This window comes from Mus caroli, chromosome 17 (genome assembly GCF_900094665.2).
Source record: "Mus caroli chromosome 17, CAROLI_EIJ_v1.1, whole genome shotgun sequence".
In the NCBI taxonomy this organism is placed as follows: Eukaryota; Metazoa; Chordata; class Mammalia; order Rodentia; family Muridae; genus Mus; species Mus caroli.
Window position 1 is genome coordinate 60,941,313 of NC_034586.1, and position 18,272 is coordinate 60,959,584.

General features: G+C 42.0%; 1 protein-coding gene across 2 annotated transcripts in view; it reads left to right on the plus strand.

Moving 5' to 3' along the window:
• The window catches only part of Man2a1 (mannosidase alpha class 2A member 1), a 157,114-nt gene that overhangs the window by 131,449 nt on the left and 7,393 nt on the right, over window positions 1–18,272 (plus strand). For both annotated transcript variants that reach the window (XM_029471006.1, XM_021185720.2), the window contains 4 exons: window positions 1,634–1,767; window positions 4,172–4,313; window positions 5,376–5,509; window positions 11,192–11,395. In XM_029471006.1, coding sequence (XP_029326866.1) covers window positions 1,634–1,767; window positions 4,172–4,313; window positions 5,376–5,509; window positions 11,192–11,395 — 614 coding nt within the window. The remainder of the gene's footprint in view (window positions 1–1,633; window positions 1,768–4,171; window positions 4,314–5,375; window positions 5,510–11,191; window positions 11,396–18,272) is intronic.

Genomic DNA, 18,272 nt, shown 5'->3' on the forward strand with positions numbered 1-18,272 from the left:
ACCAGTTCTTCTAACAACAGTTTATTCAGCAAACTTCAGTCTTCATCTCTCTTGCTTCATCTTTTTTCTCCCCCGAACCCCGGGTCTCTCACTCTTATATACTCTCAGCCCCCATCCACTCACAGCAGGCCACGTCACCTCACCAGGCATGCAGCTTCAGCCAATCAGGGCGGCAGGGGCATGTCTCCACTAAATATGGACTTGTTTACACTGCCAGCATCATGGTGCACCTGTGCAGCTCTCACGATGGTCGATGGTCGTGGCTTATATTCAGGTGTATGAGGAAGTCAGGTGCAAGTCATAAGACTTAGCTGCAGTCCCTGGAGCCATCTTGGGACTGCTGCCACACCCGCTCCTCACACCGACTCCCCTTCATGGTGACCTATATAGGGACATATAAGCTGACATAACTCTTTCTTCCCCAAGCAACTTTGGTCATGGTGCACCTGTATTGCCTGAACTAGCAGCATATGCATCCTTTTCCAAAACCCCCGTGACCCCTTCTCTGGCTCGTTGCCACTATAGAGGAGTAAATGAGTTCTTTTTGGCTCCTATGGAAAAGAGTCTTCTTTTCGCTGTTCTTCTTCCTCCTTCTCTTAATGTATTTTATCTTGTTGAAGAGGCGTATGGTGGGAGTCACTATACACACACATACAGATACACACATACATACAAACACACACACACACACACACACACACACACACACACACATTCGTCTCCAGGGTAATTGGAACATCACATGGATCAGCTTTGGCAAGGGACCAGGACTAGGTCTCCTCTTGTCTTCTTTCCCTGCATCTATGGAGAAGATGCAGTAATCGCTCCCCTCCACATAATCCATCTCTACTAAATGTGTTGAATTTCTGCACAACACCTCTCCTCATCTCTGAAATTGACCCAAGGCTTCCCTGACGACCCAACAGTACAGTTAAGGTAGAGTGCCAAGTGGGTACTAATAAACGACTTTAGTTTTCTGCAAAAGAATTATAAAAATCTAAGTTTGATACATCTTCAAGCTGTCTTCTGCTCTATGCTGTAAAAGGCAGACTGGATCGTGCCATAACAGGATACCCAAGGGAACAAGGAAACATTGATTTAATTTCTAAGGTTCCCCTCAACTTGCAATGCCTAAATACCAGTATGTTAACAAAGCCCCTAGTTATAAATTACCTTATGGGATCCTGTTTCTGGATAAAACATTGAAAGGGTGATAGCACACTGTGTTGTGTGAGCAGAGTGTAAACTCCATAGTTCCTGGTTCTAGAGAATCAAAGAGGGCAACGTTATGGTGTCTTTCCTGGGGAGAATGGTTCAGGTGAGCGGCTTGCCTGTTGGGCCTAGTCTGTCCTCACTTCCTGTCTTCCTCCCCTCAGAACCCATTAAGAACTATGTGGCATGTTGTTCTCTTGCTTTCTCTCAGCCTTTTATTGAATTTCATATAGTCTTAAGTAAATACTGTCTCCAGACTGATAGCAAGAAGAAAATGTTAAATTGTTACACCATTTCATATATGAGAGATGGTTAAGAGTCAGAAAACAAGGAAATATATGGGAAGAGGTTTTACAGTATATTTAATAAATGTGGAGACAATAATTGCTTTTGTTAATGTGTATTTTCTTTTTAAATTTAGGAATAGAAGGGCAGTCCATGGAAGTTTCTAATATTGTGAACATCAGGAATGTGCATAACCGTGAGATTGTAATGAGAATTTCATCTAAAATAAACAACCAAAATAGATATTATACTGACCTAAATGGATATCAGGTAATTTTCTCTAAAATCACTGTGATGAATGTATTTATATGTCGTTTATGTGGTATTTGTGGTGGATATATATATGTTCATGTGTGGAATGTGTAATTTTATGCAGGATAATTGCCCAGTTAATTTTGAGTCATTTATAAGATACTCTTAAAGTTCCCAACTATTTCTAGAATCAAGACAGTTTTACCAGTTGTAGGTTCTACTGTCAGATTTCCGAAGGTAGGAGAAATCATTAAGAGAGATGATGTTTTAGAATATCTACTTATAAAACTTTTTTTAAAAAAATTGAAAGGTAAGGAGCTGGAGAGTGTCACGGGGGTCGGGGGTTGTTCACTTCCTAACACCCATGTCAGCTGGCTCATAACCAGTTGTAACTCCCAGCCTAAGGAATTTGGCCTGTCTGGATACCTAGATACACCTAGATGCACATGATAAATACAAAATCAATCTCTCTCTCTCTCTCTCTCTCTCTCTCTCTCTCTCTCTCTCTGTCACGCACACATACTTTTTTTTAAAAAAAAAATCTTTAAAATTGAGAATTTGATGACCATCAATATATTAAACACTTTTCTAAAATTATGCATAAAAGGAAGCATAATTAGGGATTGGGAGCTCTCCATCCTTTTGTCTTCATGAAGAACTCACAGGTACATGTCATGGATTCCTCGTGCTATGATAATGGCACCTTTAAGTTCTATGGCAGTCCTTTGCATCTGTTAACATCGAGTCGATGTGCACTTTTATGCACCCAAGTACACAGAGAGGTACCTGCCACCTTAGGAGTGGGGGCTGCTACACATTTAGTCAAAATGACCATACAGTAATTATAAATATAGTAAGGAAATTCACTCTTATATTTTACTTGTATATTATAGATTCTTTTAATTGTGCTTAAGAGAACTTTTTGGATGCTTCTTTAGTTTCTATTATTTTGAGTGTATATGTGTGACAACATGCCTTTTGAATAAACCACTCAAAACATGGGCATATTTTGGAGGCATTTACATTTCAAAAATTCCTGGCTATGAGCAGAAATAATTTCACAACATATGCTTTTTACTTGGTCTAATTTTTCAACTGGCTATAAGTGGAAAGGGCTGAATAATTTTCTCTTCTATGATTTCCTGCAAAAAAGTTAAATTTACACTTTCTTCAGAGAGCAAAAATTGCAGTGTACATTCTGATCAGCACACTAACTCTGCTGCGACCCTTTGGTTTTCAGTGACATTATGGTGATTCATTTTTCTTATGTTCAAAAAGAAAACTTTTTCTTAAAATCTCACAGAAACAAATATTTGTATATGTTGGTTTACATGTGAAAAAGAAAGCTCAGTAAAAACTGAATTACTAAAAATGTACGTTTTGTTGCCATTGATAAGATGAGATACTGATTTCTGGTCCACGGTGTAAATATTTCTCATAATAAGCCCTGTTTTAACCTATGGAAATTGTAGTTAAGGGCATGTCAATTTCTGAAATCAGTTGTCTTAAAATCAGATCAGTTTTACAGGGTTAGTTAAATATGAATTTGAAGAGACTCAGCCTAACCAGTGGTAGGGACCAGTGAGGGCTTGTGGCAGATGCTGAAGGCCAGCTCTGGGAGAAGCTTAGGCAGGACCACCCTTCCATTGCTAGGTACTCGACTCTCATGAGGTGTGGCACTAACTTTCTGCATTTACTGTTTTTGAGATTCGTTTTAGACTTTTACATGTTTAGACAAGGAGGTCGCATTTTGAAGCAGTAGGGAGTAAAACCCAGTGACAACTGAGTATGTGATGGCTTTCAGTACTGACAAGCCTCACAGAAGGTAAAATCTGTGTCACACTTTCAAACCCGAGGCTGCGACCCTGGACTTCAGAACTATCCCAATTTAAAATAAACAAGAGTAAACAGTGAAAAGTTTTACCTATGAGTATGTACTTGATTATAATGTAATATGTTAGAGGATTTGGTGGCAAGCTCTGTGGTGTTTATTAAAACTGATTCAAGAATAATAGATATTTCTTGAACGGGAATGAAGAGCTATTGTGCTTAGCATTTATTACAAAGGCAGTAAGTTAGATCTAGATGAAAAATGAATACTTAATACCTTCATAATTTGTTTTATGCAAATCTGGGAAGCCAGAAGACCTCTGCTGGGCTTTTTTTTATTGTAACTTCAGATAGAAATGCCTATTTTAAAATCCAGACAAGGTCTACCTTTCACAGTTAAAAATTGTCTTCTGAGGGCCTTGTGGTTTCTCTGCATATGATTTTAAGGAGTATTTTAATTTATATATATATCTTTGCTTAAATAAGAACAGATGCCCTTTCTCTTTGGGAAAGAAATAACTTAATAATGTAATCTATAAAAGCAAATGTGTAAATAAGACTTGTACAAATTAAGAACTGCTTGGTTTCCTAGATTCAGCCTAGAAGGACCATGGGCAAATTGCCTCTTCAAGCCAACGTTTACCCGATGTGTACAATGGCGTATATCCAGGATGCTGAGCACCGGCTCACGCTGCTCTCTGCTCAGTCTCTAGGTGCTTCCAGCATGGCTTCTGGTATGTATTGTTAATATTCCACGCCGAAAGCTCACAGTTCAAACTGCATAGCATTTCTTCGGTCAAAGATATTAATTATCCTCCTCATTAATTGCTATACTGTAAGAATGAGACAAGTAGTTAACACAGGCCTACATAAGATGAGTTTCCTCAGGTAATGAGCAGGAGGCTGAGACGCCTCGCCTGGCTGGTTCTGTAGTTTTCATTAGCATCTCATTGTAACACACACAAAAAAATATCTTTGGGCAAGAAATACATTTCAGTTCACAATCTCAGAGGCTTCAGGTTGTAATCACTCAGCTCTCTTGATTTTAAGCTGTAGTGAGTTGACATCATGGTAGTTAGGAAGAAGAATGAAAGAGACAGGAAAAGGGAGGGGAGGAGAGAGGTTGCACCTTTCCAGCTTTCAGGCAGTGACCGCATTCATCTAAGCCCTGCCTGTTACAGCCCAGTTAGCTGGGAACTCCCTGTGAGTTACAATTGATGGAGTTAGCTTTGATCTCCTCCCTTCGAGTGGCCCTGATAACTAAGGACCAAGCCCCCAACAGGTTGGCTTTGGAAATAGTCCATGTACAAATTGCAGCTGAATTGACTTTTGCCAGCCTATTGAGATCTCTGTGATTTACTGGATCGGAAACCTAAAACTCCGGAAGTTTAGGCAGTTTGATCACGTTTGAAAAAAGGATGTTGTAGTTCAAACTTAGCAGTGTTGGATTGGTTTGTTGTTGGTTTTTTTGTTTTTGTTTTCTGGATTGTGGTACTGTGACCTTTCCCCTCAATGGCTTCCTGTGTTGAAGACCTGTTCCACAGTAATGCCATTGGAGAGTGATTGATGAGCAGTAATGAAGGAAAGCAGAAATGATCATGTGTTTTATGTATTCTTAGTAGCTGCTTTGACTTATCCAGAGATAGCCCGTTGTCTCATAAGGTATCTGCATTCCCCCTCCTGATCTCAAAGGGAACTTAACTCAAAGCAAGGCAGCTGGCTTTCTGTTTAAGTGGCCTCCAATGAATACCTGCAGAAAATTATCCTGGTCAGATTTCTTCATTTCTTTGTTTTAGGTCAGATTGAAGTCTTCATGGATCGAAGGCTCATGCAAGATGATAACCGTGGCCTTGGGCAAGGTGTCCATGATAATAAGATTACAGCTAATTTGTTTCGAATCCTCCTAGAGAAGAGAAGCGGTGTGAACATGGTAGGAAACACTAACTAGCCTTTCTTATGTTGGTGGCTCTTCCTCCCCAAAATTTAAGGCGATAACAAAATTTTAAATGCAATTTCTAATGTTGAGATGCCTATATGTTTAGATTTAGTTCATAATTATAGAAATGTTTGAGTTAGAAACATTAAATAAAGTCTACGTTTGGGCCATATAGTTTTTTTTTTTCTTTCCCTTTACTATGTAGCCAAAAACAATTTCAAGGAAGCCGTTTGGGTGAAATTATGTTCAAAGAAGTGCTGACTTATTTATTGAGCTAAGTATTACAGAACAGACGTTTTAACTCTACAGTCAGTGTGTTCTAAGCCTTAGTGACTGTATCACAATTTATTATTTGCAAACAGACTGACTTTATGGTTTCCATAGTCAGTATTCATTGCTCTACATAAAACCCTAGCACTTTGTGAAGCCGTTGGACAAGCCAAACTACAAGCAAGCAACCCGTCTCCTCACTGATGTCAGTATAGATGCCAAAATTTATCAGTGGCTTGTGGACCCCTCATGTTGGGTCCCTTGTCACCTAGGTGTCATGCATGCCTCTTACCAGTGGCTTCTGCTGTTGGCTCACTGGTTTCCATTCAATGCCAAGTCCTTCCTGTGTGCTTTTGCTCTGTGGTGTAGTTGGACACACCCTTTCCTCCTTCCTGTCGGGAACTCTTGGCAGTAGTTTGGACCAGAGCTAATGTCTTTCTGCCCACATCATCTCTGTGTATGCCTGGTCTGAGCTGCCATTTCCTAGTCATGTCTGAGTATGATTCCTTGATACCCTGCTTTGGACCATAAGTTCCATGTGAATCCAGACTGTATCTTTCTCTGCTTCTAGGAGCATTTCTATTTAAAGGAGGGATCCAATGTGTCATACAAAGGGTTGCCCACGTGCGTAATGAATGAGAATTGCAGAGCCTCGTGTGCTGCATTGTTGCCTGGTAATTGTGGTCCTTCTAGACTCCTGAACCGTGTATACCTTACCTGCAGATATCACCGGCTTCTCTACCTGTGTCGGTGGTTTATACATCAATAGATTGATGGAATGAAGACACGATTTAACACAAACGATTTTATAGTACTGAGAATTACTTAGGAAAAAAGTAATTCATATTCATTTTAGATGTTAAAATTTGTATCAGCTCTTGAGACTTCTGGTCTTAATCACTGACAAAAGAGCCTGGTTTGACAAACTAAAGCTGCATTGGTTTTCTTCTCTTGTCAGCGACACTAGCATACAACATTCCTGTTTACTACAGCAATAAAAGTGTTTATTTTAGACCTAGAAAGCTTTCACTTAGAAGCTAAATAATTTGTTGATTCTATTCAAAACTCCTTACATAGCAATTGAGCTAATTTGATCCAGTATTTCTATAATCCTATATTAGTTAAATTTTTCTTTTACTCCACTATAGATTCTAGAGTTTGAATCCATAGCGCCTTTTAAATAAAAAATGAACTAGAGAAGAAACTATAAATTTTAATTTGTAGTGAGATAGATTTAAAGGACACTTAATTAAGAAATGCTTTATGCCCTATGGTTTAACTTCTGTAAGCAATTGTTTTTTATTTCAACTGTTCTAATATTCAAAATACTGATGGTGAAACAGTTGTGGAAGGTGGAGATCCTCAGCCTCGTGGAAACACTGGGCAAACTGACTGGCGTGGATCCTGTTCTCAGGCTGCCCGGCAGAGGCAGTGAGGACAGAGATGGGGGTAGCAGTGGAGACACTGTTTCTACTGATGGTCCACAGAAGTGGGGAGTGGAAATTATTTCTGCCATTGACCTCTTCAGGGTTTGGTATCTTTGACACCCCCCCCCCTTTCAGGCAATGGCTGGAATAGAAAGGGCTGCTGGTGATATGGAAGCTGTGCTCGTGTTTATAGTCATGCTGGGGATGCCAGTTCTTTTCCTATAAGAAAGACTGATGGGGAAAGGACAGTTCAGAACCTACTGTAGAGAACTTAGCAAGTTCAAAAGCAAATGTTCATGTGAGTGGGAACCAGAATGCCTAGTAAGCCTAAAGGGACACATCCCAGAATGCCCTGGTAAACCTGAGGACACATATCCCAGAATGCCCTGGTAAACCTGAGGACACATATCCCAGAATGCCCTGGTAAACCTGAGGATACATATCCCAGAATGCCCTGGTAAACCTGAGGACACATATCCCAGAATGCCCTGGCAAACTTGAGGATACACATCCCCTTGAGAGTTCTATGTCCGCTCCAGCTGATGGTTTCTGTATGGGAGTGCTGGTCCAACATAACTCAGAGTTCTAGTTTCTTGGTCAAAAAGCAAATATCTGTTTAGCAAGGGCTTAAGAGTACCTTCTCTCTCTCTCTCTCTCTCTCTCTCTCTCTCTCTCTCTCTCTCTCTCTGTGTGTGTGTGTGTGTGTGTGTGGTGGGAGGGTAGTTGTTTTTGTTTCGTTTCATTGTTATGTTTTTTTGAGACAGGATCTCACTGTGTAGTCCTGGCAATCTGAAGTCTGTGTGGTCAGACTGGCCTCAAATTCACAGAGGTCCTACTGTCTCTGCCTCCTAAGTGCTGTCATTGAAAGGTGTGCACCACCATGCCCCCCCTTGTTGGTTTTGCAATCTATGTTTCTAAAGAGATAGCTTTTTTAAACCTTTAATGCCACACAGACATACTAAAACATGAGGCTCCTACCATGTGCCAGGTCACAGTATGGAAACAAAGATGGTTTTCTACGATGGCAGAAGGCGGGACAGTGGTTCACTGCTGGAGAATTTGCATCCCATACATCAGACCCTGGGTTCCATCTACAACAAAAAAATAACTTAAGACTTCTTTCTTACACATAATCAGTGAGGTTCACTTAGGTAAAGAGGAGGCCTCTGATGCTTAGAGGTAAGACACCATGGGTAACATTAATAAAGGATACAAAGCAGCAGTCAGAGAAGTTCAGCTCCTGATTAAAGACCGCCACAATGAAGAAGGTTTCAACTCTGCTGTGTGGTTTGGATTCCATAAGCTAAAAGCTATGTAACGGCAAGCTGTACAAGGAAGGCTAGACTCATGTAACCTGAAACCTTCCAACACACAAGAAACCAAAGAATGTTTTTAGTACCTGGCAATGTCAGTAACTCAAGGGCTGGCAGCTTCACTCATAGCTTAATCAAACAGTAGCGTCACTACTGCGAAGATGTTTTAGGGATTTAAGTTGCTCCCAAGACTTGAACACTGCCTTTCTAGTGAGTTAAAAAGCATAACAGTTCATCTGTAGGCATCCCGCCGAGTCCCTTGTTACTGTCGTATCAGAAAGAACAGGAATGGGGAACCCTGGCTGAGGCTTCTATTTACAGGCCAGCCCAGCCCCAACACTGTTATTTGTCCATCGGACTTTATGGAGAGAACTAAGTACACCCTTCTCTTAATTCACTTGCCTTGCTGAGAACAATGAAACTGACAGATCTTTAATTCTGTGACTAGTTGCTTTTAAAACACTTGTTTCCTTTCACACCATTTTGCTGCAACATCTTTGATTCTGAACCTTGTCTGTTCCATGCAGAAGTGGATAGTGGCAGTTCCCAGCTCAGATCCACAGAGCAGCCTGGAGTGCCATCCTCGGGTCTTACCTGCACAAGGATTCCACTTTACATGGCCAAGGTCTGATCCTTGGAGCTCCTAGTTCTGTGGATTTGGGCTGGGATTTGGGTTTTGTAATGGCAGCCCACGCAGGAAAACTTTTGTAATGGCAGCCCAAGCAGGAAAACACCAGGGTCAGGGGAACAGATTTGGCTTGGAGGATTTGGTATAGATGCACAGCAATCTGAATGGATAATTCATCAGTGAAGTGCATCCTCTGTCCTCAAGTGTCTAGGATCCCTCCAATACAGAACAAAGCCATAGACTGTTTCCCGAATGCATCTTGACCTAGAATGGACCGAATGCCTCTTGACTCTTTTAAGGCTGTGTTTTCCTTTCTCTTGGAATCTTTTATCTTCCATTACTCAAAAATGATTTTGTCAGCAATCCTGGCCTAGATTATGGAGTTGTTTGATCCAGGAGTCCATTTAAGCGCCTTGTCGTGTGTGCTCCCTTTCTGACCGTGTTATTCCGCAAGCTGCGTTGAATGGCAGTGCTGTTGGAGAACGCTACTTCGTGTGCCTTACTCAGTCTTTACAAAGAATGTGGATATATTTCAATACAATTCTTTCACAACTAACTTTTTTGTCAGAATCGTAATACTGCAGCATTTCTCTGATGCCATTAAGTATTCTTCTCTCCATGGTCTGAATTGTAATGACATCGGCTGTTAGCTGAGCTTCTGGCACAATGTAATTCGCCTTCTGCCAGGACCCTTCTGTCCAACACTAGTCTGACATTCTGAAATCTAAGCTCTGTGTCTTGTAAATGTAGTCTTTTCACACGGATATACAAGTCAAACCTTTGGGTGCTGAATCACACAAAAAGATGCAAAACCTAAAAACAGTCATTTTAAAAATTAAACACATAAAATGTAGCTTCCCACATACCTCCTATTATTCCTGGGCCATCACTGGCAAAGGGCTCGACCCTTTCAAATTTTCTTTTCTTTCTTTTTTTGAGACATCGTTTCTCAATGTGGCCCTGACTGTCCTGGAACTCACTCTGAATACCAGGCTGGCCTTGAACTCTCAAAGATCTGCCTGCCTCTGCTTCCCGGGCGCTGGGATTAAAGGCATGTACCCTCATGGCCCAGCCGATTTTTCAATGTTTTATATTATTTAGCTTACCAGGTTCCTAACCCTGATAGATTTATTTGATGTTTGACATAAATAAATGTTGCCTCATAAGGATACATTCCAGCTTAGAATGAAGTATTTTTAAATTGTGCTGAGTAAAACGGTACTATATAAATGTATATATTATATAATAACATACAGAATGGTTCCTGTTTTAAAATAAAATAGACTGAAGAAGTTAGTGCTAACTTGCCAAATTCAAAGATCACAGATGATCTAATTATGTTGCCAGTGTTTTTTATGTCTTGAAAACATCAGATTCTTTTGGTAATTTTGTTTTGTTTATATTTTTAGGTAGTTTTGTGTGGCTCAGGCTGGCTTCTAACTCAGTATTTAGCCAAGACTGCTAATTTCTGTTTGCAGTGCTAGAGTTATAAACATGTACCAGTACAATGAAGTGGACTGGTTTGGTTTGGTTGGGTTTTAATTGCATCAGGTGATAAAGTTTAGGTTTCAAAGGTTTTTTTTTTTTATCATTTATGAAAGAAATGCAGTTTTAGTTTCATATGCCTCGTTAAATGTGTCAAATGAACTCTCAAGAGTGTAGGGGTAAAACCCTGAGGAGGGTGTGACATTTGACATTGTGTGAGACATGGGACATTATGTTTCTTGTACTTTGAAGAGTTCGTGGTCTGTTGGGAGTTTTCCTAAAAAGCTTCTCATTATCAAAACTGTGGAATTTGTCTTTAGTATCTTCAGTGCTAACTAGGTAGAGGAGATGGCTAAAGTGTGAGTTACTGAACACTGTTGGATTGTGTTCTATGAGCTTGACACTCTACTATGTATTTTCTGTTTATGGTCTTCTGTGAAGTATACCTCACAGTGATCGTGTATTTTTGTATTTAAACGTTGTCAGACAGTGAATTGATTTGATGGGTGCTGCAGATATAAAATGTGTAAGCTTTTATGCTTTCTCTTGACAGGAAGAAGAAAAGAAGAGCCCTGTCAGCTACCCTTCCCTCCTCAGCCACATGACTTCGTCCTTCCTCAACCATCCCTTTCTCCCCATGGTACTAAGTGGCCAGCTCCCCTCCCCTGCCTTTGAGCTGCTGAGTGAATTTCCTCTGCTGCAGTCCTCTCTACCTTGTGATATCCATCTGGTCAACCTGCGGACAATACAATCAAAGGTAAATGCCAAAATATGTCTGTATGAACTTGCTTCTTATGTTCTAGACTTGGTTCAAGGGGTAAGCTTTAGAGCAGTTGCTCAGCAGACCTGCTCTTGCAGAGGACCTAAGTTTAGTTCCCAGGAACCCGGATGAGTGGCTCACAACTACCTATAACTAAACTCCAGGGTTCCCCTCCGTACTTGTCTGGGCTTGTGTTTATACACACACACAGACAGAGAGAGACAGAGACAGAGAGAAAGCAAAACCACATACATAGATGAATAAAAACTTCAAAATAACATGTAGTAACCATCCTTGTGATTTGTGAAATAATTACAAGGACTTCCCCTTTTGGCCACTATACTGTTAATTTGCAGTTTCTCTGGTTTAAAAAATATTCCAATGTTGATTTATTTACCTCTCCGGGCAGTCCTGTCTGGTGAATGGATCAGAGTTTGACCCTTTACCGGAACCCTGTGCTGACTGGGGTCTCATGATGCAGGTAGAACTGGGATCTTCAGTTCTCGTCACTTTGTTGACTTTTGTTTATTAGCCAGTGTTTTCACAGTCAGAGAAACACTGAATGTATTGTCCACAAGAGATGCTTAGGTTTTTTATGTCTTTTATTTGAAAGCATTGCAGATCTTGCCCTTGTGTTGAGAACCAACTTTTAGGATGTTTGAGAAAGAACCTGGAAAGGATTTCTTAGGTTTCCAGTATAACTCCTTGTGTGTTTCTGTTTATATTTTCGTCCATATTTTAAAGTAGAAAAGGTTGCACGTGGAGTGATTGCAGATCAAGTGTAATACAACTGTTTAGATGTTGCAAGCCGCTGCAGAGCTGAATGCAGTGTGTGACAGGGATTCTGTGGGAAATATCTTGTAGCACATGGACTCAGTGTAAGGACCGGAAGGAGCTCAACCTAACATGAAAGAAGGATTTAAGATTAACGAAGGCAAACTCAGTAAGAAAGGATGGATGTCTACATGATGGATCTTAGGTATTTACAGACTTCATACCCAAGATAAGGAACTTATGCCAGGCCATGCAGGAAGCTGCATGACCTGAAATAATGAAAACAAACAGTGCCTAGCTGTGTGTTTGTGTATGTGTGCAGAATGACTTGATTGATCCTGTGAGGTAACCATGCAGAATCTGTGTTTAGCATCCTAGTTGTTCGACAGACACTGCACTCACAGCTGGCAACAGGCAAATGCCCTGGGCTCCTCGGGTGTCATTTCTAGTGGGAGGAGAAAGTTAACTGCAGAAGAAAAAGTGGTTAAACACGTTAAATGGTGGTGAGAGTGAGGGCAGCATACTGTGTGGGGAGCAGTTCAGAGAAGGTGATGCATGTCTGCTCAGGGTGGATAGAGGCCCCTGAGAGAGGGTGAGAATTGGGGTAGAAGCCTGGAGAGGTCAGGATATGAAGGTCCATCCAGGTCTCTGAGAGGCTGTAAGGACAGTGAGAGGAGGCTCTCGGCAGAATCAAGAGCAAGTGTGAAAGCCATGAGTGGCACATGTGGCCAGAATGTGGGAGCTTAGCTCTTCTGTCCATTGCTACAGCTCCTGCCTTGAACAGAGCCCACACATGGAACGGGGCCTTCTTTGAATAAGTGAATAGTGAGATTGTTTCCTCTAGTGTTTTATCATGTTCTTTTATGCCTTTTCTTTTGGCCCATGAAGACCAGAGTGGCCCATGGAAAGAACAGAAGAGGGGCAGGTAGCGTCTTTGAGGTAACATCACAAATTCATAAGCTGAAAGGGAACAAAATGGCAGGAAAGGTTCCACAGCACAGGTTGCTACATCTTGACATAGATGCAGGGCTCATTAGCTGCCTGAGAAAGCCAAGGCCTTCTGACAATTGGGGGGATTCTGCCCAGTGTCCCTCAGCCTCATTTATAGATGACTCCTCTCCTGGAATTGTGTTAAAGGCGTGCTTTTCATGGAGTCTCACTAGTTGCCCAAGTCGCTCATTGGAGAGTAGAGACACCTCTGTAGTCCAAGACTGGCCTGTTTTCACATCATTGCTTTTTAATGGCAACTTTATGGCCTTTTTGTTGGCCGTCTTCCAGTTATAGGAGTCTAATTACTTCCTGTTCTAGTTTGCCTCTGTCTCTGTTGCTGTGATAAAATACTCTGGCCCAAAGGAACTTCTGGGAGGAAAAGTTTTATTTCAGTTTAACACTCTCAGGTATCAGTCTCTCCCTGAGGGAAGTCGGGGCAGGAACTCAAGGTTAAGAACCTAGAGCAGAAGCCATGGAGGGCTCTTGTTGACCTACTCGCAGTATGAGCTAGTGTTCTTTTATAGCCCTGGACCACCTACTGGGGAAATGGTACTGCCTACAGTGGACTGCATCCATCTATCTCAATCAGACAAAAGAATTCCTCTCAGACATAGCCACAGACCAACTGTTAACGACAGCTCCTCACTCTGGGGTTTCCCTGTAGATGATGCTGGGCTGTATGAAGTTGACAGTTAAGGCCAGTTGGCACCACCCATGGGAAAATCCGATTTCCTACCGGACTAGTTGATGCCCTTGTGCATTTGGGCTCTGTCCAGGCTACAGACACTCTACTGACTGCAGCCACCTGCCTTCTCATGGACCTTGAGACTGCTGACTTAGCTTAGTCTGTGTCAGACGTACCTGCCCCAAGGATGTTATAAGAAGCAAAATGATGTTTGGAAATGCTCTGGAAGACAGGGACACCCAATAAAACAGCAGTTGATGCTAATGATGCTTACAGTATGCGACTGTGAGGAGCAAGGACAGATTTGGGGCAGAGGGAATAGAGAGCAAGCATGCATCCAGATCTGAACAGGAAGTACCAAAATGTCAGCGGCATTGTCCCATGCTGGCGTGGAACCAGAACCGAAGGCACGAGGCTGTTTCTGTGTGATCGGGTCTATTGGCCAGGTCCTGTGTTAGCTTTGGACTCTGAGCATGTGTTCAGAGTTGAGAGCACAGGAGATTGACCGGTCCACTGACACCTATAAAACGTTGCTCTTTGTCCCTTAACCTTTACGAAAGGAAAGACCATTGTTTGGTGAAGCTGCCTAAAAATGTAGCCATTGTAACTCCACAAGATGCCAGCAGAGCTAGAGAGGGATTGACTGGTGAATCATAGCCTCCATTTCAGGATTCTGAGTTGGCTTCCTGGCTCCACGTGCTGGCAGCATTCAGTATATGACAGTGTGAATCGTCTGGATCCTTGTAACTCCTTCCCCACAGAGCCCTGTTGATGTAGATATCAGGGTCTGAGAGATACCCAAGGTTCACACTGCCAGTGTGTCACTTAACATTTTCCCAGTAGGTCTGACAGAGGCACTTGACCCTTCCTGCCTGCTAGCTGCAGGTAGTGGTATTATGGGGCACCTTTTCTGCCCAGACCCCATCCATAGCCACTCAGTTCTAAATTTCAGCCTGGTTCTTGCTGACCGTGGATAAAAGAATTATGAGTTCAGAGAGCAGTGAGAGAGGTCAAGGGAGGGCTGGGCGTGCAGTGAGTGTGAAACGCCAGGTTGGGCTGGAAGGTGGTTCTATGGTTAAATTGAGTCCCAGTCTCCAGATTCTCTGAATTGAGCTCATGCCCGTGACCTTCAGAAACAAAGATTGTAACAAATGTACCCAACTTGATGATTCTGGTTCTGTTTGTCTATAGATAGTAGAGCCTAGACATGTAATAACAATTTAAATAACTACTTAAAATAATTTATTTAAAATAGCTTCAAATAAAAATTTAGAAAACCCTTCCCATTTAAGATTAGAAATTAATAAGTTACCTCCATTTAAAATAAGGGTTAGAGAATAAATTAAGGTAAAATCCCCCTATTAGGCCTGTTTCTGAGGCCTGTTTGTGGACGCAGAAGGTGTTTGATCTTTTTTAGAATTACTGTTTCTGTTTGCGAAAGTTCCAAGCTTGTGGGCATCATCCTGTTACCAGTAGATGAGCTTATGCTTTCATATAGGCATATTTATACTTGCACTTTCTGTATTTGAAAAGTAATTCCATACTGTGTATGTGTAATGAGATGACAGGCGCCTCAGGAGCCCTGTCACAGAGCGTGGTGTGAGCTAGGTCATTCCAGCTGCTGCCTGCAAATGTAACTGCTAACCTTCTCACCTAACATGCCTCATCACCTTCGCTTCTGTCGGCCTCCTTCTCTTGATCATTCTGCCCTCCCTTTGCCATCAGACACTTCAGGGGAAGCTTCCTTAAAGGTTTCGACCTGGGTAACATGAACACTGCTAGAGTATACTAAGCAGGAAAGTCCAGGGCACCAAGAAAGGATAACACTTTAAGGAAAAGGGATTTTTGGTAGAGAGGATGCTGAAAGACTCATCTTAGTTACTTCCCAGTTGCTGTCCTAAAACACCATGACCAAGGCACCTTACAAAAAGAAAGCATTTAGTTGGAGCATGCTTGCAGTTTCAGAGGTCTAGTCCATTGTCATCATGGCAAGAAGCATGGAAGCAGGCAGGCTGGCACAGCACTGCAGCAGTAGCTGAGAGCTCACATCTTGAGACAACAATCAGGAGATGTCGAAAAGGAGGCTAACTAGGAATGGTGTGGGCTTTGGACATGCCTCCTCCAACAAGGCCACACCTCCTAATCCTTCCCAAATAGTTCCACCAACACATGAGCCAGTGGGGGCTATTCCCATTCAGATCCCTGCCGCTCCCATGGGAAGATGGATCATGAGCCAGAACTCCACGGGGTGGACCTACAAATCACTCTTAGAGCAGAGCAAGCCAGAGAGATATGCTGCCCAGCATCCAGCTGGGAGGTGGTGCCATCCTGCTTTATGGCTTTGAAAAATCACATGTAGCTCGCGTTCTGTCAACTTACTCCATTGTTATTTTTGTTGTAACATTCTCATTAATTCGCACATATTGCTCTGTTCTCTGTGTGATTTTTTTTTAAGGTTAACTGTTCTTGCAAATAGTTAACCAATCATTTCAAAGTCAGTGCCGCTTCTAATGTGAAACTCTCTTTCTCTCTCTCCACTTGTTTATACCACCACCCCCGTTCTCATAAGTGGCACTTTGAGGTTTTCGTTTCTCCTGTTTTATAAGAATTGATTGGTGCTTTATTGATCTCCGTAGCTTCTGGAAAGGTGAAAATTGAAGGGGTGGGTGTTCTTTGTTGTACATATCTAAGAACAACTGCTCACCTTCCCTTAACATCCCTCGTCTTATCTTGTTCATCAACACTAAGAACTGTTACTGGGCATTTTAATGAGTGTTCTGGAAAATGAATCTTTACCAGTTACTTTCTTCGGTCTTGGGACTTGCAGTGAAATGTGGGATTTTCCAAGGCTCTCCCTGCCAGAATACAGTGAAGATGGGTGTTATATGGGCTACTAAGTAGGCTTCGAAAAATGTCTAAATTCTTGAAGAATATGAGCAGTTTAGAGAAGGTTTCCTACAAGGTGTTTAGCTTTGCCTTCATATGTGAACGCCTTGAGGTCCTATAAGGAGGCTGTGTGGCCTGTGCTGTCCTTGGAGAGTCTGATCAGAGGTGGGGCTCATCCTGTGCTGCCTGTTACTCATCATGGAAACAAGAAGGGAGAAACACTGCTGGGAACGTTGTGGACCATTGTTTCTTATCTTCTCTTACAGAGTGTAGTCACCAGTGAGTTAGGTAAGGTCCTGCGGGTACTGAACCAGGGTTGTGAGTATCATTGCTCGGACACTGAAAGAGAGAATGCGTTGTGGTGGGGATATTCCTGCATATCCAAACTTGCTAGTAGGACATTATTTCATTAGCCATTTTGTTAACCATCATAAAGGCTGTTATGGCATAAAGTAAGTTTGTCCATGCAAAGCATCATATGTCTTGTCTGGCGTATAGCCTATGTTCAGTGTGTGTTACTCACTGTCACTGTGGTGGTGTACAGCCTGCATTCAGTGTGTGTTAATTGTCACTGTCCCTGCCACAGTGTTTTGGTCTACTAAAGGGCTCTCACCCAGCTCCCTGCGTTTACGGAAACTTAACGGTTATTCAAAACCTCATGACTGGCTTTCTCTGAGGGATGCCTTGTGAAGATCACTCTCCCACACTGCATCCGTTTGCAGGACTGGCCTCACAGCTAAGTTCTGCGTATATTGATCTTATCTCTGCGAATGACTTCTGTGAGGATTGCTGACTGTTGAACACCCAGCCTGACCTCAGTGATTCACACTTACATGTGACCTGGCCTGTCTGGCAGACAGTTGTCTACCATAATACTTGGTGCACCCACAACTCTCTCCTTCTCTGATGTCCTGATATTAATAACATGTTAGTGGATTTTTTAAAAAAATTATTTCAGTCTATTTGCTTTCTTAGAGCACATCATATATCTATGTGAATGTATGAAGTTTTCTTGAATGTATATTCAACTTAAATTAACAGTTTTCCCATTTTTGAATTACTTTATTTTATTGAAAAAAATTCATGGATATATTCTAATCATGCTTTCTCTTTCTCCAACTCATCCAAGATCCTTCAAGAATTCCTCAAGAACTCCATGTCCGTCACCCCTCTCTCTAAAACAAACAGGCAGAACACTAAATCAGAAACTATAAAAGACAAATACAAGACAAATAAGATTAAAAAAAAAAACCTCCCAAATAAATCAATATGAGACCAAAGTCTACGAAAATTCCCTTGGGTTTGTTTTGTGTTAGCCTCTGCTGCAGGGCATTGTGCCTGTCCTGAGGTGTGTCCATTGCACATAGCTTCTTGCGTAGCGGAAGCCCACAGCTACTTCCCCACCTCAGCACTAGCACTAGGCAGACTTGCTCCCACTGCTGGAAATGGCAGCTCTCTGTGGCGGAGGGTTTAGCTGGGGGCAGTCGTTTGCCAGCATTTACACATGTCCTCTCCAGAGTGGAAGTTCCAAGAGGGAGT